At 40.1% G+C, this 23689-nt stretch overlaps 1 protein-coding gene and 1 long non-coding RNA gene across 2 annotated transcripts; both read right to left on the bottom strand.

Moving 5' to 3' along the window:
* Window positions 1-5296: 5296 nt before the first annotated feature.
* LOC116709625 (G-protein coupled receptor 151) lies at window positions 5297-8113 on the bottom strand. Its single transcript, XM_032548269.1, has one exon. The coding sequence runs from the start codon at window positions 7776-7778 to the stop codon at window positions 6642-6644; it is 1137 nt and encodes a 378-aa protein (XP_032404160.1). The 5' UTR covers window positions 7779-8113; the 3' UTR covers window positions 5297-6641.
* Window positions 8114-17527: 9414 nt separating this feature from the next.
* LOC116708578 (uncharacterized) lies at window positions 17528-23312 on the bottom strand. Its single transcript, XR_004336712.1, has 2 exons — window positions 21448-23312; window positions 17528-19371 (listed from the first exon to the last, which is right to left on the bottom strand). It is a non-coding gene; the product is annotated as an uncharacterized LOC116708578 (long non-coding RNA).
* Between the last annotated feature and the right edge of the window lie 377 nt (window positions 23313-23689).

Genomic DNA, 23689 nt, shown 5'->3' with positions numbered 1-23689 from the left:
TTTAATCAAACTCAAGTTTGTTTGTTTGTCTGGGGAGGGACAGTCGAAAAATCCAAACTCTGGTCTGGCTAAAATCCTAGGTCTCTGTTGGATTGAAGTGAACTCTGCCGCGGTTAGAATGCGGATCAGAGACCACTCCAAAAGCAGGAAGAGGTCTGTAGGGCATTCTGGGTAAATATGACCTAAACAAACAATTTGTTTGTTTGAAACAAACAAATCTAGAAATGGGTCGTGGTCTTTTATATCAAAGACAAAAGAGAAATCTTACAGCCGCTAAAATCTGATGCGGCTCTATTTCTTTTTTTTTTAAACGTTTTGTAAAGAAGGAAGTTGCACGCCTTCTGCAACTTGCTTACCTTTTGTAGCAAAATGTCTTTTTAAAGTAATGAGGTTGTTGCTTTCGTGTCGACCGCATTGACGCGAAAGTGAATGAGGTTTTCGTGTCATTTACTTCAGTGGTTCTTGGTGCAGCGCCCCCACAGGCGAGGAGGTGAACAGGTTTTCCAAAGGTTTTTCAAAGCGTGAAAGCGAATCACATCAGCTGAAAATGTTACAAATGTTGCAATTTTGGTCCCCCAATCGAACCGAGTTTACTGGACTATCAAGTGTGAAACACCCCAAGTCTCATCTCAACAATGAACATATTTAAAGGCACAGAGGAGCTCAGACGTCCACTGATGTAATTTAAGGATAGAAAAGGCTTTTTCTTATCATTCTTAACCAGTTAGCATGTTGAGAGCATCTATTGGTTTCCGCTCTGAGCTGCTGTAAGATTTGGAGATCTTTTTGCCATCCAGAAGGAGCCCGTTTCCTTCCATCGGAGTGTTTACCAGCGAAGCAGCGGCTGCCTGTGACTCCCACTCCCCTGCAGATTTGACATTTTAGTCCACCCTGATGAAAAGAAAGGTTACCGGTTCAAGAGAGGAAGGGGAATGGGGGGGGAAGAAAGCTCTGCAGCATGATTTCACTCCTGCACATATAATTAATTCATTGAGAATGGACCCTTTCTCCAAATGTCTGCCCTTTGGTCACTCATTTCTTTTACACTATTATCCGCTCTATTTTTAGAGTTTTCATCTAAGAGGAGGATATTGCATTGCATAACAGACTTTTCCTCACCCAGTAAATGTGTTCATAGGAGACCTATTAAATTAATACCTGTGATTCTGGCTGGAACTATCACAGGTGCTGCGCATAATTAACAGTTTTCATATTGGATCTTTCCCTCCACATTATGTCATTGAGGTTAATTAGTTAGCTTTGTATTTTTGACAAAAACAAAATTTCACACCCTTGCTGATACTCTTGAGTTCACCTTGAAGACTGGGAACGCAAATGAAAAGATAAGGGCGGATCTATTCAGTCTAATTCTATGCTTTGTGCTCTGAGAGACGTCATCATTTATTATTTATTTTACATCATAGTTAGAATACCAGATTGCACTTTGATTTGTTAAGCTTTATTGTTTTACATATTTGACCAGGTAGTCATCCTGTTTTTGTCAGTTTCACTTTCATAGTTATTTATTTTGCACTGACTGAACAAATGAAAGTTGTTGTTTTGTTTGACCGAGCTTGTGAAGCTGTTTGTGTCTTAGTGTGCTGTACTGGTGCAGAGGTAGTAAAGGGATGTGTTTTTTAAAAAAACCCATTTTAAATCAATTCAGCACAGTTTTTCTGTGTCGGATCGATATCAGCCGATACTAAACCTCAGATATCAATATCAATATCGGTATAAGTAAGTGGGAAAAAAAGGTGAATTGGTGCATAAGGTGGAAATATTCAAAGCAAATTGATACTTTTTGCACAGTATTTTATCTCAAGCTAAAATAAACCCCACATCTGTAGTAACACATATCCACAAATTCATAATTTCTGTTTAAGAGAAAAAAAGCAAGCCCAAAATTTTGTCAAAAATGTTACCTAGGCTACAGTGTCAAAAATCCTTCCTTGCATTACTAACATGTCTAAACGCTGTTAGAATTCCCAGTGACATTCACTGCTGGACCTAATTATAGCCTGGAGTCCAGGAAAATCCCGACGTGTGTTTGGACATGAGGCATGAGGAACCAGAAGAAATCGCCTCTAATTGGATCCTGGAGGTGGATTGTGAACTGGGCCAGGGAGGCCCGGTCGCTTTGAGACGACCTCCCGCTGCTGCAGGGCGTGGCGTGGAGACGACCTTTCACCCTTACAGTCTGTCTTTGAGCAACGAAACGAGTAAATGAGGAAACAAGTATTCTTGATATGAAATGTCTGTTTAGGACCATATTAGCCCAGAATATTTATAGCTATATTTGGTCAACTTATTTTTTTACATGTGTATATTTAGTACACATTCACACAGAGTGATGGAATGATTTAGGAAATTAACTTTTTAACCAAACACCATAATAGATGCAGTCAGGAGATTTTTCAAAAGATGCATATGCGTCTACGGCATTTCCCTAAAAAAAAAGTCATAAACTGTAATAATTGTAGCGGAGCTATTCCAACAAGCTAACTCCAACAAGCTAGTTTGTTGTGAAATTTGAGACTGTCATCATATATGTCATAGGTTACTCTCATATATGCTAACATAGCTTTGGATTCTACAAAGGCAAATTTTCTGTTTCAGTTGCTTTAAACTGCTAAAGTTGGCTAAAACAAGTAGCATATGCAGTGGTGGGAAGTAACGAAGTACAAGTACTTCGTTACTGTACTTAAGTACAATTTTCATGTATCTGTACTTTACTTAAGTAGATTTAATAATGGGTACTTTCTACTTTTACTCCACTACATTTTACAGTAAGTATCTGTACTTTCTACTTCACTACATTTCTACAAAAGTGTCGCGTTACTCGTTACATCCAAGTCGCACTGCTCTCTTTTTGTCCGTTAAAATATGAAGTTCAGGAACTTTAAGGTGGCGCCGTAAAATCCAAGCAATAACGTGACTTAGTGTCTGTTGTCACCCATCGCCTCCCCCTTTAAGCTCCAGACATGCGCAGTGGTTTCCTCTGAGCGGGAGAAGATGTCTAACTAATCGATAATAGCTGCATAAATCATAAGATATGACGACATGTAAAACCAGCAGCGCTTCGCTTTCACAGACGGTGGAACTTTGTCCAACTTTTAGCGTCACTTGGAAGGAAAGCTTAAAGAAAGGTAAGATCTGTGGACGTGATGCTAGCAAAGCTAGCTGTACTGAGACACATGTTGCATCTGCGATGAAAAAAAGTTGTCACTCATGCGCTGAATTATTGTGTGGATTCAGGAACGATCCGATTCTTCTGGACGGATCTTTACTAAGATTGATGGGACTGAAGCCTCACTGAGAGCCGTTCTTTGTTCTTGTATACACTGCAATAGCTATATATATATATATATATATATATATATATATATATATATATATATATATATATATATATATATATATATATATATACACTGCTCAAAAAAATAAAGGGAACACTTAAACAGGTGTTTAACACTTAAAGTGTTCCCTTTATTTTTTTGAGCAGTATATATATATATATATACACACACACACACATTTATTTAATTGCCGAATAAGTAAAAGTTGAACGTATGAACACAGAGCATGCTCATTGATTGATTTTGTCTCCTGTCATGGTGGCAAACATGCAGTGGGAGGGAGGATGAGAACAGTCATGGTGCTCCTTCTGCTTGTTGCGCCGTTGGACAGTGTTCATAGTGTTGTTGTAATGTTACAATTACAACTGTAATTGTAACATAGCAATTACAGTTAATTGCTATGTTTCATGGTTTAATGGTGCAGACAGTTGTGGTTTCTGACATGGGCAATATGGGCAACCGCCCAGGGCGTTATTTCAATAGGGATGGCAGGCGACCTCTGCGGATTGTAGCACAGCGATGAAAGCAAAACAGAATGAAATGAGTTGTAATTGATACTGGTTAAATATATTTCAGCTCTAAGTATTTATATCTAGGTGTTTTTATGGAAATGTGGATCTTTCAGATCAATCTGAGAACCAATTTTGATAGGTGCACTTCATTTTATTGTGTCATGTAGCGCAGTGCGCTGGTCTTGGTCTCGTGTTCAGTGGTCTTGACTACAACTCTGCTACGTGGCTCCTCGATTGCATGTCTTCCCCCCCACACCTTCGTTCCATCCCCTTTCAGTTGGATTTCTTTCTAAATAAATGTCACTAATGAAGTTCATGCTACGTTAGGACAGGAAATAAGATGTTTCCATCCCTGAAATTATGATGCATAGAATCACATATCTAAGTCTAAACTCTTACAGAGAATAAACACAATAAGAACATGTTTAATCTGTGACATTGTTTATTAAAATGGCACATTTATGATGTATTCAAATTAAATACTATCGGCACACTTAATGATATTAGTGATTAGGTTATGTATTCAGCAAGTACTTTTACTTTTAATACTTAAGTATTTTTAAAAGCCAGTACTTTTTTACTTTTACTTAAGTAAAATGTTAATGTGGTACTTTGACTTTTACTTGAGTATATTTTTGCCTGTGTATTTGTACTTTTACTTAAGTACATTTTTTGAGTACTTTCTCCACCACTGAGCATATGTCTCATTAGCTGTTAGCTTCCACCTCAGAAAATGTAATGGTTGAAAAAAAAATCCTGAAGTAAAAAGACATTTTTCTACAAAAGGTAAGCAAAGTATTGCTAACAATACCTTGACAGGTTTTTCTTTTCTTTCAAAGAAATCTGGACCTTTTATTGAGATATTTCAATTCATAAAGCTAAATGCTACAAATATTCACACGGCTTAAAAGTTAGAAATTTAGAGTTTAAACCCCACCCTAAAAAAAAAATGTAATAATGGTTAAAAAAAATATATATATTCAAAGTAAACAATTTTCACAATCTACAAAATAAACAAGTGAATATAACTTATCTGTAATAAAATTTGTTTTATGATTTAAATTATAATAACCAAAGAAGAATAAAGAATAAAGAAAAATAAAGAAATACACTTTTCATTGATTCAAACTGGACCAACAAAGAAAAATTAAAAATGCATCGACAATAATAAAGAGACGGCGGGAAACTTACACGTGTTCAGTGACTCTCGGTAAATGATGGTTTCACTAAAACAACATTTATGACATGACCTAAACTGCCCCAGTGGATTAGCTGTGAATCTAATATGGGAAAAGGGATCTCTGCTTGAACTGTACATGTAATCTCTGAGCAATCTTCATTAAATTGAGAGATCTGATCCAGGTCCAACTGCCTTTTATCTCTGATTAAAGTCATGTTCAATAATCATCAAAAAGGAAAACAATGTCCGCCCTGATAAGTAAGAGCGTTTTAATACTCACGTGTCACACAAAGAGAATCACAACTTGATTGCTGGAGTTTCCATATATACACAGTTGTATTTTTACAAAAAAAAAAAAAAATAATAACAACTATAAACAAACATGTCCTATAGACAGCGCATCAAAGTTGTAAACAAGAAGAGATATTCAAAATAAAAGTTTAAAGCGTTAGTAGCAACAGAGCCGGTCCAAGGCTTCATTGGGAGTTAGACATAATTTGATCCTCCAGCTCAACTAATGTTCCCTCCCCTATAGCATCCATATGTTATATAACTGAATTATTTATAGTTATGATTTACAACTAGACAGTCAGATCATTCACGCAATGTATTATATTGGTTGACAAAAGACTGCATGATGCTTGAATTACATTCACTTCACATAAAGTGAAAAAAAACGAAAATATTTTAAGCAGAAAAGTCTTTAGAGTCAAACTCTAGTTACATCCTACAACGTACATTGTAATAATAAAAAAAAAAGATTTAGATTATTAATATCTCTCCTGCTTGATATTTAACAATATATGATTTACATGTAAAATGTAGAATTTCACAGTCTATTAATTCAAATTGTACTACAAAAATTACTATATTAATTTTTGAAAATTAAAAAAAGTCAAGTTATTAGAAAGTAAATAAATAAATAAATAAACAGGAAATGCATATAAATAAGTATATGCACAGTAAATAACTTTTATATATACTCAACATTTATGTACTTAAAGTTTTTCATGTACTAAAACTCTAATGTAAAAGATTTTGTTTAAAAATTTGAGTTGTATTTTCAACTAACATTGTCATTTATTTTGATCCTTTAGTATTCATCAAGAATTAAGACTTAAAAAAAATCCAATGATAAAAAATGTTATAATAAAAACAAACGAACAGAACGTTTTGCTATGCATTTTTTAAGACGACACTAATGAACAAATAACCTTTTAAACACTGTGAATCCCAAATGTAAACGTGCAAAACAAAACATGTCAATTCATGTCCTCTCATACAAAAAGAAGAAAAAAAACTTTCACTCTATAACTTTTGTGACAATTCTACTGCTCTTTAGTTCCCCTGCTGGCGTGGAGACCCATAACCAGCTGCTTAGTTTGCCGATGCCTTGGGCCGGCTCTGTACAACACCAACCCATGATAGTGTACAAGTTTATATTACATCTAATCAAGCTCACAATACCAAACGGGCCACTACAGCCTTTAGTAAAGGTCTGAGTGGGTGGATGTACTATAAAGCAGCCAACAACAAACTGAAAATCTCCTGCTAAAAAAACAAATAAACAACAACAACAAAAACAGTTCATTACAGCATCTTCTCCTCTTTCTCCCACGGAACCGGATCGTGCTCGTCCTCCACGTGCGTGTTCCGGCGCCCCGTCCAGAAGTGCTCCACGTCGGGGAACGTCGCCTCCTTCGTCTGTGAGACGGCGTTGCCCACCGCGTTCGCCGCGACCTCCGCGCCGTTCCCCTCGGTCTGCGGACACTTCGTCTCGGGCGCGCGCTTGTCGCGCCTGCACGTCGCGACGAACCAGATCGCGACCAGTCCTTGGCGCACGTCGTCGTACATGGTCATCAGGACGACCGGGGACAGGGCGCTGCACGCGTAAAGGAGGACCTGCGCGAACATGATCAGCCCCGCAGGGGGCCTGTTGTAGCCCAGTCTGATCCACGTGAACGTCCCCCACTCGGGCAGCAGCATGAGCCCCACGGCGCCGCTCAGGCACAGCAAGACCAGCACCACCTTGCTCTGATGTCGCGGGCTCGGCGCGTGGTTCACGGCGGTGTACAGAGTTTTGGTGTAGTACGCGATCGTGAAGATGACCGGCGCCACGAACGCCACGGTCGGGTAGATCTTGTAGAACAAACTCATGAAGTCAGACGCGCACACCGGCATCTCGGAGACGCAGACGAAGTCGTCGCCGCGCGGCACCAAGGCGGCGAAGAGCATCTGCGGCAGGGGGAACATCATGGACACTGTCCAAATGAACGCCAGCGCTCCGTGGATCCACGTGGGGCTGTGCAGGGGCTGCGACGCGGCGGCGCGCGGCAGCAACGTGTGCTTGGCTTTGGTGGTCGCGACCAGGATGAAAGTTTTCGCGACCACACACGAGTGCTGGAACCAGTCCGTGGTGCGGCACGCGAAGCTCCCCAAGGTCCAGGTCTGTCTGTAGTAGGTGACGGCGCGCACGGGCGCGCACAGCAGCAGGATGGCCAGATCCGTGGAGGCCAGCGAGGCGAGGAGGGCTTTCACCTCAGAGCCCCTGCCGCTCCGGAAGTCGCGGATGAAGATCAGCAACACCAGCAGGTTGCACACCGCGCCGGACACGCAGATCCCGATCAGGAGGACGGGCATGGCGGTCCGGGTGTCCTCTCCCCGGAGGAGCTGGACTCCTCCGACGAAATCGAAAAAGGAGACATTAGTCGGTCGATCAATATCCATCTCTTCCTGGTTCGAGTTTCTCGAAAAAGTTATCCACGCCCCCAAAGAAAAAAATTACAAATGAACGAGTTTTTTTTTTTTTTTTTTTTAATAGTTCAAAATTCTCTCCAAAAGCAAAGCGGAGGAGCTGCCGTAGTGCTGACACGCAGCAAGTGGGAGGACAGGCTGGTAGGTTCGGGCTATTTCAAGTCCTGCCATTTAGCGTCGTCAAGCTACACGTCACTTCATCAGTGGGACTCCAGGCTACAGCGGCCGCGGTTTACACTCCAGCCTCAGAGGAATCGCTGCTCACACACACACACTCCCACACACCCCTACACACACACACACACACACACACACACACACACACACACACACACACACACACACACACACACACACACACACACACAGACTGGTTTCCATGGTTTGTGGGGACTACTACTTTTATCATCACTTGTGGGGACCACAATTTCTAGTGGTTCTAAAAATTCCAAAAAAATATTTTACACTATTTATAGCTGTATTAACCTATACACAGCTTGAAATAACTCAATTTCAAAAGTAGGGTCATCAACTTGTTTGGGCCATGCTACATGGGGACTCATTAACTTCCGAAAAAACATGTCAGATGGGGACCAGATTTACATATTATTTGCATAAGTTACACACACTAACTTACCTAGTGGGGACCTTTGTTCAATTTCCTAAAATAGTCCATCTGCCTTATTAGATTTTAACAGAATGATCAATAACTTATCACTAACATCACAAAATTAATACATAAAAACAAATCATTGCAAAACACCTTTTTAATTAACTATAGGCACAAATATGCCCAGTGGCTGTAAAAGAAAAAAAAGAAACAATCTTATCTTAAAAGTATTAAAGATAAACCTCCACTTCAGGTTTTTCAAATAAACATTTAAAACAATGAAAAGAAAAATTGTGCTTCTTCTAAATTAACACTGAAGCAGTATGTAAAAAATACATTGAACAAGTATTTGGAACTTAAATTGAAAAAGGAAAACTATATATATAAAGCACGCCTATTTAATAACGCTGAAGCTTCTTCCTGTTAGATATAATGCGGTTATGAATGAAAAATTTCACATTTTGTCATGTTCGATTTTTTAAAGCCACTGGTTCTGCCTTTAAGCATTTTTCACAGTGATTTTTTCCTGGCACTGTGAAAGATTTTATGAAAGCACCCAGGTGTTTCTCCACGGCTTGAACTTCGTCTTCAGTCCACGGTGTTTTCTTTACAGGTCTTTTGCCTTAAAAAGAACAGATAAGCAAACTGAGAAACCTCAGAGCTCATTTAACAATAAATACATTTATTTTTAAATACTGTTCAATGACAATAAATTTTGAACAGCACAGCACAAGGCATACTATATTAATTGATAGTAATACATTTTTAACTTAGAATTACTTTTTAATCCATACCATTGAAATACTTTTTATAAAAATATAGATGGGCAATGAATCAAAATAGTCAATAGCATACCTTCACCTCATGAAACAACATTGTTTCCAGAAAATGTTTCAAATGTGACAGCCATTTTAGTTATTTTACTGACCAGCATTATCCCAATACTATGTATACTATGTAGACTTGTACTGAACCAAGGGATGGAAGTCCATAGTCCATTCCTGTTGGTTCCATGCTTTCAGTGGTCAATGTCTGGAACATTTAACAATGAGTTGTTGGTATACAAACATGGACAACCAACTGCTTCAATGGAAACTAATGTCTTGAACAAACACCTTTTTCAAATGAACTCAAAGAATGATGAAAAGAAGTGGTGAACTAAACCCCTAACTTATATTAAACACAATGACAAACAAATAATCCAAATCTTTGACATTGTCAGGCATTGTTACTGGATTTAGTGTTTTACAAGCACCTCAGACATGAGTTATGGGGACCCAACACACCTGAGACATGAGTTATGGGGACCCAACACACAGTCAGTTAAATGTCCTTCTGGGGACCAACTTTGCTCCAGCATCAAACACACTAGGCAAGACCGGTTAATGTGTGTTGTGGGGACTCCGTAAATGTCAAAAAGAGAGCAATGGCTAGCAAATTTGGAAACTACATCACTGGATTAAGTCTTACTCAGATGTAGCACTGCAACTGTATTTTGACATACAGAACATTTAACTGTTTGCTGTATTAGTTTTAAGGACTTGTTGCCATCAAATGTCAGTCAGCCATACCGCATGTCAACACAACACATTGTACACGCACGTCAGACCCTCACTGTTACATTTGATTCAATTAGTACTGTTATGACAGTCTTTAGGTCCAACTCAACGGCATCTAAAACCTAAAACAGGAGTGTGATAGGTGTCCAAATGCTGACTCTTTAGTAATATTCACCTATCAACCAAATCTGTCACTGAAAATCAACATTGCAATCAATTAAACAGAATAACAAGCCAAACAGTGTTATGCAAGAAGCTAAATTTGAGACACCTACCTGTTTAGGATCTCTGTCAACCTCAATGCTCTGAGAGCCTGAACCAAGGGATGGAAGTCCATAGTCCATTCCTGTTGGTTCCATGCTTTCAGTGGTCAATGTCTGGAACATTTAACAATGAGTTGTTGGTATACAAACATGGACAACCAACCGCTTCAATTGAAACTAATGTCTTGAACAAACACCCTTTTTCAAATGAACTCAAAGAATGATGAAAAGAAGTGGTGAACTAAACCCCTAACTTATATTAAACACAATGACAAACAAATAATCCAAATCTTTGACATTGTCTGGCATTGCTACTGGATTTAGTGTTTTACAAGCACCTCAGACATGAGTTATGGGGACCCAACACACCTGAGACATGAGTTATGGGGACCCAACACACAGTCAGTTAAATGTGCTTCTGGGGACCAACTTTGCTCCAGCATCAAACACACTAGGCAAGACCGGTTAATGTGTGTTGTGGGGACTCCGTAAATGTCAAAAAGAGAGCAATGGCTAGCAAATTTGGAAACTACATCACTGGATTAAGTCTTACTCAGATGTAGCACTGCAACTGTATTTTGACATACAGAACATTTAACTGTTTGCTGTATTAGTTTTAAGGACTTGTTGCCATCAAATGTCAGTCAGCTATACCGCATGTCAACACAACACATTGTACACGCACATCAGACCCTCACTGTTACATTTGATTCAATTAGTACTGTTATGACAGTCTTTAGGTCCAACTCAACGGCATCTAAAACCTAAAACAGGAGTGTGATAGGTGTCCAAATGCTGACTCTTTAGTAATATTCACCTATCAACCAAATCTGTCACTGAAAATCAACATTGCAATCAATTAAACAGAATAACAAGCCAAACAGTGTTAAGCAAGAAGCTAAATTTGAGACACCTACCTGTTTAGGATCTCTGTCAACCTCAATGCTCTGAGAGCCTGAACCAAGGGATGGAAGTCCATAGTCCATTCCTGTTGGTTCCATGCTTTCAGTGGTCAATGTCTGGAACATTTAACAATGAGTTGTTGGTATACAAACATGGACAACCAACCGCTTCAATTGAAACTAATGTCTTGAACAAACACCCTTTTTCAAATGAACTCAAAGAATGATGAAAAGAAGTGGTGAACTAAACCCCTAACTTATATTAAACACAATGACAAACAAATAATCCAAATCTTTGACATTGTCAGGCATTGCTACTGGATTTAGTGTTTTACAAGCACCTCAGACATGAGTTATGGGGACCCAACACACCTGAGACATGAGTTATGGGGACCCAACACACAGTCAGTTAAATGTGCTTCTGGGGACCAACTTTGCTCCAGCATCAAACACACTAGGCAAGACCGGTTAATGTGTGTTGTGGGGACTCCGTAAATGTCAAAAAGAGAGCAATGGCTAGCAAATTTGGAAACTACATCACTGGATTAAGTCTTACTCAGATGTAGCACTGCAACTGTATTTTGACATACAGAACATTTAACTGTTTGCTGTATTAGTTTTAAGGACTTGTTGCCATCAAATGTCAGTCAGCTATACCGCATGTCAACACAACACATTGTACACGCACATCAGACCCTCACTGTTACATTTGATTCAATTAGTACTGTTATGACAGTCTTTAGGTCCAACTCAACGGCATCTAAAACCTAAAACAGGAGTGTGATAGGTGTCCAAATGCTGACTCTTTAGTAATATTCACCTATCAACCAAATCTGTCACTGAAAATCAACATTGCAATCAATTAAACAGAATAACAAGCCAAACAGTGTTAAGCAAGAAGCTAAATTTGAGACACCTACCTGTTTAGGATCTCTGTCAACCTCAATGCTCTGAGAGCCTGAACCAAGGGATGGAAGTCCATAGTCCATTCCTGTTGGTTCCATGCTTTCAGTGGTCAATGTCTGGAACATTTAACAATGAGTTGTTGGTATACAAACATGGACAACCAACCGCTTCAATTGAAACTAATGTCTTGAACAAACACCCTTTTTCAAATGAACTCAAAGAATGATGAAAAGAAGTGGTGAACTAAACCCCTAACTTATATTAAACACAATGACAAACAAATAATCCAAATCTTTGACATTGTCAGGCATTGCTACTGGATTTAGTGTTTTACAAGCACCTCAGACATGAGTTATGGGGACCCAACACACCTGAGACATGAGTTATGGGGACCCAACACACAGTCAGTTAAATGTGCTTCTGGGGACCAACTTTGCTCCAGCATCAAACACACTAGGCAAGACCGGTTAATGTGTGTTGTGGGGACTCCGTAAATGTCAAAAAGAGAGCAATGGCTAGCAAATTTGGAAACTACATCACTGGATTAAGTCTTACTCAGATGTAGCACTGCAACTGTATTTTGACATACAGAACATTTAACTGTTTGCTGTATTAGTTTTAAGGACTTGTTGCCATCAAATGTCAGTCAGCTATACCGCATGTCAACACAACACATTGTACACGCACATCAGACCCTCACTGTTACATTTGATTCAATTAGTACTGTTATGACAGTCTTTAGGTCCAACTCAACGGCATCTAAAACCTAAAACAGGAGTGTGATAGGTGTCCAAATGCTGACTCTTTAGTAATATTCACCTATCAACCAAATCTGTCACTGAAAATCAACATTGCAATCAATTAAACAGAATAACAAGCCAAACAGTGTTAAGCAAGAAGCTAAATTTGAGACACCTACCTGTTTAGGATCTCTGTCAACCTCAATGCTCTGAGAGCCTGAACCAAGGGATGGAAGTCCATAGTCCATTCCTGTTGGTTCCATGCTTTCAGTGGTCAATGTCTGGAACATTTAACAATGAGTTGTTGGTATACAAACATGGACAACCAACCGCTTCAATTGAAACTAATGTCTTGAACAAACACCCTTTTTCAAATGAACTCAAAGAATGATGAAAAGAAGTGGTGAACTAAACCCCTAACTTATATTAAACACAATGACAAACAAATAATCCAAATCTTTGACATTGTCAGGCATTGCTACTGGATTTAGTGTTTTACAAGCACCTCAGACATGAGTTATGGGGACCCAACACACCTGAGACATGAGTTACGGGGACCCAACACACAGTCAGTTAAATGTGCTTCTGGGGACCAACTTTGCTCCAGCATCAAACACACTAGGCAAGACCGGTTAATGTGTGTTGTGGGGACTCCGTAAATGTCAAAAAGAGAGCAATGGCTAGCAAATTTGGAAACTACATCACTGGATTAAGTCTTACTCAGATGTAGCACTGCAACTGTATTTTGACATACAGAACATTTAACTGTTTGCTGTATTAGTTTTAAGGACTTGTTGCCATCAAATGTCAGTCAGCCATACCGCATGTCAACACAACACATTGTACACGCACATCAGACCCTCACTGTTACATTTGATTCAATTAGTACTGTTATGACAGTCTTTAGGTCCAACTCAACGGCATCTAAAACCTAAACTGGACACTGGCAATTTAAAACCAAAAACGGATATGAAATCTGAAATGACGAGACTTAAATTCCTAGCTAGAGATTGTCTAGCTAAACTGCACATGTTCTCAAACAAATCACAAATGGCAGACAACAATGATATGTAGTTAATACAATACATTACATTGCAAAACATTAATACTTACTGAGCATTTCTTGGATAGTCACAGTTTTCTCAGTTAAGTCCTGGGTGTAATTTTGTCGTCTGCGCTCCGAACACGTGAGAAATCAAGCTACTACCACTTTGTTGCTACTTCCTGCTGTTTCAAAAATAAAAGCCTCTAAAAGGAAATAAAACTTTGACTGAATACTAAAGTGTTTTTAATTACATTCAAGACATTCCATTGCTTTTTGCAATGGTTAACGTCGAATATTGCAGTCTTACAGAAAATCTGATTTAACAGTTGGTAATTAATTTTTTTTTTTTTTACCACTCCAGTGGGTCTTTTGTGGGCTCTAGTGTCCCTTATATCAGTGGTTCTCAAACATTTTTCAGTGATGTACCCCCTTAAAAATATGTTTTTAGTCAAGTAACCCCTGACACGGGCAAAACATTTTTGGAATAAAAAAGAGGTACAGTGCTGTAAATACCCTGTAAATACTGAATATAAAATTCAGTGCATGAACACACATTTATATTTTATTGAACTTTTTACAAAATAATTTTTCCCAAGACTTATTATGAGGAGCCTACTGATTTTTTAAAGATATTTTGAAAAGCTTCACGTACCCCCATTTGAGAACCACTGCCTTATATGACAGTAGGCTGACAGGAAACGGGTTAGGGCCAGGGACCGAAGTGGCAAAATTTCTCCATAGGCTTTGACACCGCCGTGTTCTGCCACTATGGCTGCGAGAGCTCATTTGCCAACTCGGTATTCCTTTGAATGGGCCTTTTGGGCGCTTTTGGAGTCATATGGATGCAGTGCAATATATGTAAAATCCTCTGGATGGAGCTCTTGTATTAGGAATAGAATCATGTCAGATTTTCATTTTCAGCTCAGAGAGCCTGCCACCTTGGTGTTCTAACCGGTGATCCTTGGTGGCAAATTAGGTTAGCTTTGTGTGCTAAGTGTCTGAGTGCTGGTGGTTCATGGGTAGTGTGGTCCACAGGTAGTGTGGGGGATGGGGAGGCCTGCCACCTGGGTATTCTAACCGGTGTTCCTTGGTGGCAAAGTGGCTTAGCTTTGTGTGCTAAGTGTCTGAGTGCTGGTGGTTCATGGGTAGTGTGATCCATGGGTAGTGTGGGGTATGGGGAGGCCTGCCACCTGGGTATTCTGACCGGTGTTCCTTTGTGGCAAAGTGGCTTAGCTGGGTGTGCTAAGTGTCTGAGTGCTGGTGGTTCATGGGTACTACTCTGGAGGTCCATGGGGGTGGTTCATCTGTCCTCCATGGGGGCTTTGGGTGCCCTAGCCCTGGGTACTTAAGCTCCATGATGTGCCCTGGTTGTCTGGAGGTCCATGGGGGTGGTTCATCTGTCCTCCATGCAGGCTTTGGGTGCCCTAGCCCTGGGTAAATGAGCTCCATGATGTGCCCTGGTTGTCTGGAGGTCCATGGGGGTGGTTCATCTGTCCTCCTTGCGGGCTTTGGGTGCCCTAGCCCTGGGTACTTAAGCTCCATGATGTGCCCTGGTTGTCTGGAGGTCCATGGGGGTGGTTCATCTGTCCTCCATGCGGGCTTTGGGTGCCCTAGCCCTGGGTACTTAAGCTCCATAAGTCCCCCTGGTTCTCTGGAGGTCCAAGGGCTGTTTCATCCAACCTCCATGCGGGGTTATGGTGCTCCATTCCTGGGTACTTAAGCTCCATAAGTCCCCCTGGTTCTCTGGAGGTCCATGGGGGTGGTTCATCCAACCTCCATGCGGGGTTATGGTGCTCCATTCCTGGGTACTTAAGCTCCATGAGTCCCCCTGGTTCTCTGGAGGTCCAAGGGCTGTTTCATCTGTCCTCCATGCGGGGTTATGGTGCTCCATTCCTGGGTACTTAAGCTCCATGAGTCCCCCTGGTTCTCTGGAGGTCCATGGGGGTGGCTCATCCAACCTCCATGCGGGGTTATGGTGCTCCATTCCTGGGTACTTAAGCTCCATGAGTCCCCCTGGTTCTCTGGAGGTCCATGGGGGTGGTTCATCCAACCTCCATGCGGGGTTATGGTGCTCCATTCCTGGGTAAATGAGCTCCATGATGTGCCCTGGTTGTCTGGAGGTCCATGGGGATGGTTCATCTGTCCTCCTTGCGGGCTTTGGGTGCCCTAGCCCTGGGTAAATGAGCTCCATGATGTGCCCTGGTTGTCTGGAGGTCCATGGGGGTGGTTCATCTGTCCTCCTTGCGGGCTTTGGGTGCCCTAGCCCTGGGTAAATGAGCTCCATGATGTGCCCTGGTTGTCTGGAGGTCCATGGGGGTGGTTCATCTGTCCTCCTTGCGGGCTTTGGGTGCCCTAGCCCTGGGTAAATGAGCTCCATGATGTGCCCTGGTTGTCTGGAGGTCCATAGGGGTGGTTCATCTGTCCTCCTTGCGGGCTTTGGGTGCCCTAGCCCTGGGTAAATGAGCTCCATGATGTGCCCTGGTTGTCTGGAGGTCCATGGGGGTGGTTCATCTGTCCTCCTTGCGGGCTTTGGGTGCCCTAGCCCTGGGTAAATGAGCTCCATGAGTCCCCCTGGTACTCTGGTGGTTCCTGGGTAGTGTGGTGGAAGGATATTCCTGCCACCTGGTGACTCTGACTGATGTCCCTTTGTGGCAAAGTAGGTTAGATTTGTGTGCAAAGTGTCTGAGTGCTATGGGTCAGTGTGAGGCCAGTGGTTGTCTGGAGGTCCAAGGGGTCTGTCATCCAACCTCCATGTGGGGTTATGGTGCTCCATTCCTGGGTACCTAAGCTCCATGAGTCCCCCCTGGTTGTCTGGAGGTCCAAGGGGTCTGTCATCCAACCTCCATGCGGGGTCATGGTGCTCCATTCCTGGGTACAGAAGCTCCATGAGTCCCCCTGGTTGTCTGGAGGTCCAAGGTATCTGTCTCCCAACCTGCATGCGGGGTTATGGTGCTCCACTCCTTGGCAAATTGTCCACTGGATATTTGCAGTGCATCATCCAGTGCACAATGCACTGCAAATTTCCAGTGGATAGTCCACTGCATAATCCAGTGCACTTTCCACCGAATGGAAAGTGCACTGGATTACCACTGGATTATGCAGTGGACAGTGCACTGGAAATTTGCAGTGCATCATGGACATGCAGTGTCACATGCAGTGGACAGTGCACTGCATAAGTGCAGTGGATTACGCAGTGCACTGCAGTTATGCAGTGCATTTACCAGTGCACTGCACAAGTGCAGTGGATTATCCACTGCACTTTCCACTGCATAATCCAGTGCACTTTCCACTGGATTATGCAGTGGACTATCCACTGGAAATTTGCAGTGCATCGCCCAGTACATAATGCACTGGACAGTTCACTGGATCATACACTGCATTATCCAGTGCATAATGTACTGGATGATAGGCAAGGCAAGACAAGGCAACTTTATTTATATAACACCTTTCAGTCAGAGACAATTCAAAGTGCTTGTACAAAAAAGTAAAGGTTAAAAGCACCATACAAGAAGAAAAAAATCAAGCAAATTAATATTAGATTCAGTAAACATTAGAATTTTAAATATAGTGAATGAATGGAAAAAAACAAGAATTTAAGAATAGGCAACTTCAAATAAAAAGGTTTTTAACATTGTTTTTGTTAGAGTCACTCTTCGGCACAGCGTTCAACATGACAGCATGAGACTCACACGGGTTGTGGCTTTCATGTTGAACCCTCTTTGCATGAAGGACACACCCTTTATTGTACACAAGTGTCTTAAATTAGACAGGTCACGTGATGTGACCCACAATAATCCAATAATGATAAAAACAACAACAAATGAGAGCACAAAAACATTCATACTGTCAACAGTTTTAAATTAACTCAAGGCAGGGTTAGACTTACAATGAGCAGGAAGCTTATTCCAGAGAGCTAGAGCATAAAAAACTATGTTTAGTTCTGAATCTTGGAATAATTAATAGGTTTGAATCGGTTGATCTTAAAGGTCTGAGTGGTTCATAGGGTTGAAGATCAAAAATGTAGTCTGGATTTTTATTATGTAGAGCTTTAAAAACCATTAAGGAGATTTTAAATTCTATTCGTTGAGCAACTGGCAGCCAGTGCAAGGATCTCAGAACTGGACTGAAATGCTGATCCCTTTTTGCTTTAGTCAGGACTCTTGCAGCAGCATTTTGGAGAAGCTGGAGCTGTCTTATTGCTTTTTTTGATAATCCAGTAAAAATGCCATTGCAGACTTCCGGTTATGGCGGCCATGTGAGAGGACGTGTCTTCACCGCTCTGCTGTTCCAGTCAAAGAATTTACCTAAAACTCCTTCCTTTGAAAACAAACTAAATGACAAATGAGCGTGTGAGTACGGAATAATGCCTAAAGCAGCAAAAACATCCCTAGAAGTACGTGAAAAGGCGAAACAGCATAAGCTAACAGAATACCATCTTCGAGGTGAAATGGAGAAAGCTAATGCTAGCTCATGCTCAGCTCCGATGGCTGCCGCAGACAGAGAAGAGAACCCAAAGTCTCAAAGCAGAAAGGTGGACGAAATACTTTCTGTTGTTAATTCGATCCAGAAGGATTTCTCCTCTAGATTTGGCAAAGTTCTGGGCTCCATCGACAGTGTAAGAAAAGAGATAAATGACTGTACCCAACAAATCACAGAATCCGAAACATGTATTTCTGATGCAGAGAGTGAGATAGAAATGCTACGAACTAAGGTGGATATGCTAGAGTCTAAGAAGAAAGACTTGGAAGATAAAGTTACGGATCTGGAGGCTAGGTAGAGACAAAACAACCTAAGGCTTATCGGACTCCTGGAGGGAGCTGAAGGGCAGAATCCATGTGAGTTCCTAGAGAAGTGGTTGCCAGAGACCCTTGGTGTTGGAGCGGTGGCTGTCGAAAGAGCGCATCGAATTGGACCCCGGAGAGACGGCACCGCAGCGCCTCGCACTTTAATAATGAGATTTCTCAGCTACAAGGATAAGCAGCTTATTGCTCTAGCATCAAGAGCTAATACTGAAATTTGCTACCAGAATCATCAAATCTGGTTCTACCCAGATACTGCGGCGGGTCTTTTCCAGCTTCGGAAGCAGTTTGACCCGATACTCACGGAGCTACGCAAACTGGGATTGCGCCACGGGGTGGCTCACCCAGCCAAGCTGCTGGTGACTTATCAAGACCGAACTCATGCTTTCAAAACAGCAGCGGCTGCATGTGAGTTTTTACAGAAAATCCAGAAGAAAACCAATGGGGAGGTAACAATGGATTAAACGCCCATATGGTTTCTTAAGTTAACAATTTGTGGCTTCCTATAACCTTGTTGTTGCCTTTATTGGTCAGTTGTATTGGCGATGGAACAGCAGGGATCTATTACAAATACATTTACTTCTGCTTAGGTATGGCAAGAAGAAGCGTGCACATACCGGTTGGTGAGTATACTAATAAGTTCGAACCCGTGAGCAAATATATGGAAGATTAAATTACTGTTGTATATAGAGAAGAGCATCGGTAATAAAACTTTTATTTTGGTTATTGAGTGGTTACACTGCTCCTCACTGCATGTGGGTCGGTCACACGCGATAACAGAAGGTGTACGGAGGGGGGAGGGAGTCCCTTGGAAGTCGGACTTGGTGTGGGAACCTAGGTTTAGGGGTTATGTTGTGAGTTTTGTTCTGTTTAAGTTTCTCAAATGTTCATGTTTGTATGTGGTAAACTTTGTTTTTTATTTCTTCTCCATTTCTGGTAATTTGGTGGATCTTACATGTTGCAAGCCTTAAATCTTAAAATGGTTACATGGAACTGCAGGGGCCTACAACGTCTAAAGAAGGTCAAACAAGTTATTAATAAACTGTAAGATTTGAATTCCAGAATAGTATTTCTACAGGAGACACATCTTATGGAAGAAGATGAGGGGCGGGTCAGGAGGAGGTGGTGAGGCAATGTATTCACTTCAACATTTTCTTCTCGAGCAAGAGGAGTTATGACTCTTATCCATGAATCTGTCCCATTTCTTGTAAACAATGTTATCAAGGATAAGAAGGGTAGATATTTGATAGTTCAGGGCTCTTTACTATAGGAAAAAATGAACCTAGTTAACGTCTATGGTCCTAACACAAATGATTCTGGGTTTTTTCAAAACTTGTTCCTCTCACTTTCATTGTTGCAGGGGCGCTTTGTGATCGCAGGGGATTTTAATTGTACTCTTATTCCATAAATAGATAGATCCACAGGGTCAGATATGGCACATAACACATGTAGAACAACTATACAGATGTTTATGAAAACTCTTAGACTGGTAGACATCTTCAGGGAACTTCAGCAACAAACTCACCTCACTAACTTGTATATTTTTTATAGCATCATTCTGTATTCCCTCAGTTTCATGATGGGGAAGAACACACTTAGTAGGATAAATTGTGGAGGGGTTGTTATGGAGTAAAGCTTCTTCTCAAACAAGACGGAGGCTCGTATTTCCTTTACTGAACCTTTCTGTTCAGTATTTATTGAAGAGAAAAAGGAACGGCGTCCGCTGATTACGGGCAACCGCAGTTCGTAACCAATGGCAATCAAAAGTCAACAAAGCAAGATAGTGACAAACAGTAACAGATTCTTAAGCATTCTTCAAAATAAAATACTTCCTCTATTCAAATAAATCATGTCTTGCACTTAAATATATTTCACTTCACCTTTGTAATTATATACAATCATGTTCAATACAATTAATAATAATCATCATGTAAATTATGCTTAACATATAATTGTAAATCAGTCACTTATCATGCAAATATACCGAACAACATAAGTGTAAAAAAGTCACAACAGGGGTATCCCTAAAAACAAGCTGTGTTGATGCACATAGTCAATTTTGATTGCTTAAAGTTGTTAAAATTTAATAATGCAAATTAGTTTTTAGTATCTTGCTACCATTGTTGTTGAGATAAACTCCATCCCTCATGAAGAGGTACCCACGATTCCAGCATGAGTTAAAATTATCAATAAGAGGATGATACAGTGCATTATCCATTGCATTATGCACTGCATTATGCACTGGATGATGCACTGGATCCATTATTCATGTGCATAATGCATAATGTCCAGAGACATTATGAACTGTTCATAATGTCATCAAATTTGGGTTGTAGGTACCCCTGTGACCAGGAATGAGGAATACACTTGGTAAAACTTGTGTGTTAAGAACTTTTTTGGGGTGTCAAAAGTTCACCCCAATGTTCCCGAGTCTCTCCAGTAGAGATAAGGTGAGAAGCTCAGTCATCCAGGAGGGACTCAGAGTACAGCCACTGTACTTTTAATTTATCATGATCTGACCCTAACAAAAATGCAATGATTTCAATGGATGATTCCTATAGCAGCATTTAAAAGTAATTATGTGGCATCTCATTTGTAAAATGTGTGGACAAGCAATAATGACTTTCCATTATGGTTAGGAGATGCACAACATTTTCTCAGCTGATAGTTGCCAGTCCAACAAATGAAGATGAGCAATGTATTCGCACAAGGCACATTTGAACTTTTTTTTAACAGAACAATGTAAACATGAATGGACTGTCTTGCCAATTTAGAACTCATAACTCCTAAAATGGGGGAATTGGTTGCCAAAAAATACAAAGTTGTCTAATTGGGATTACCCTGGCTTTAAATGGGATAAAAGAGATAAAACACAGGATGTAACCAAAGCAGTTTGCCGCATGTGCAGTTTCAACAAAGGAGTCAAATACGTCAAAGCGTTATGTGTTCACCGGTTGATTACACTATGTAATCAACAGGTGCAGAAAAAGCATTTCACCAGCAGAAATATGGATAAACACAAAGGACAGGCCCAAACGGACATAACCCACAATGGCAGTAAATGTCTCTGGGGGTAAATACATAAAACCTGTGTCCCATTGATGTCATAAATGGCAGGAAAATATACATACTGGCCATAAGCACACAGTGTGCTTGATTATGACATTTACTACATATTAATCCAGGACAGGTGACTGCTACAAAGTCACTGTCAGAAATAGAGCATTTTAAACCCCTTGAACCTTTTAACTTTTTTTTTGTTTCATGACCCCAAGCTTAAATGTATGGGCAATTTATTTGAAAGTAAACACAAAGGAATTTTAATTCTGTAGTTGAAGAAATATATTGAATATTTTTATAATTTAATTATCAATAAAACTGAAAGGTTCTCCATTTGTGTACAGTCCACTTGGGTCAATAAGCTGTAAAATTCTTTTACTGTTGGCATTTTACCTTATGGCTTCAACATCAATGCAGATCCAGAGACTTAAACACTTGCCTGTTCTTCACTAAAAAATAACTGTAGTTGAAAAAGTTGCATAAACAAATATATAGAGCTTTCTTAAAACTGTTCCAAAACTATAGTGTTGAATATTTACTAAATATGTGCGCAAATGTTTACACCTTCAGAGTCTTTCATGCATTTTGTTTCATACTCTGTTATTAATAAATTCGAACAGTTAACCCCATTTTTGTCTTTTTATAACTTTATTAAAGATCAGTAGACAGACAATATATATACATATGAACAATTCTTGGTGGTGGGTATTTCCACAGAATCAAAAGTCTAAACACTGAATCAGTGGAGACAATCTTTGTAGGAAAATTTCCATTTTCATTTAGAGTTGTGAATTTTATCTTTTAAGTTGGTATTGTCTTTTAAACCAAATAATTTTAAGTTCTTGCAATAACCTTCTTTATGGGGACCAGGAAGAAGGTGGTACCCGACCAAATTTGGAAAAGTGTGTGAATTCCAATGAGGTGCAGTACCACTCTGAAACCTTATGGGGCAGTATTGGGTCACACACACACAAATGTGACGGAAAAACATGTGTTATGGGATATTGCTAAAACTTCACCAGCACCTTTAAAATGGCTTATACAGTCATTTAGAACCATAATCCTTATGGGGACCTGGTTTTAGGTCCCCATGAGGGAGTAGGTCCCCATGACGTGACTGTGTAAACAGACTGAAGTCCCCATGAGGTGATAAAAACAAGAACACACACACACACACACACACACCCACACACACACACACACATTTTTTGACCTAAAGAGTATTTGCTTACTACAATGAATTACTTTAACTCTTTTATGAAACTGATGATTTAACTTGAGAGAAATTATTTAATTAATTCTTTACAATGCAAATATTGCCCAAAAGATGAAATTATGGCCACATACTTTTGGATAATATTTTGAATGCCATTTAATGATGGCATGAATTAATAACAAGGTCTGCAGTATAAACAACAAATATATATTTTTAATAAACATTTTTGTCTCTTAATGTGGTAAGTTGCTCCTCTAGTCTTTCACTATTCAAAGTGGTGCTGAAATGTTCTTAGCAGACAAAGAGGGGACCTTGACTTGCATTATAAAGGATTTATAATGGGACATTTTGGAGGATTCCTTGATGCTCCCATAATTCCCCATGTTAAGTCCACCCATATTGATCATTGTTTTGCTTTTTGCTTAATTAAGAAAAATATTACTCAAAATTGTTTTATTTTTATATTATTTCTGTTTATCATGTCAATATGCTATTAAAGTATTTTAGAGGCACCTATGAACTTTGTACAAATTCTGTCCTAGGTTATAACAAAGTAATTCAAAGGAAAAAAACACAAAAAACACTTTTTATGTTTTTTTTTTTTTTTTTACAAAAAACACGTAAAAAGGTAACAAGTTTAACGATATATCATTAAACTTAAATAGCAAAACAATGTCAATATTGATAATAGCATTGGTATCGACAATACTGACTTAGTATTCATTTGGTATCAGATCGATACCAAAGCATACACTATCTCAAACCTTTAGATGTCCTGTTGGTT

This window comes from Xiphophorus hellerii, chromosome 19 (assembly GCF_003331165.1).
Source record: "Xiphophorus hellerii strain 12219 chromosome 19, Xiphophorus_hellerii-4.1, whole genome shotgun sequence".
Lineage (NCBI taxonomy): Eukaryota > Metazoa > Chordata > Actinopteri > Cyprinodontiformes > Poeciliidae > Xiphophorus > Xiphophorus hellerii.
This window is presented reverse-complemented; position numbering and strand designations above follow the sequence as displayed.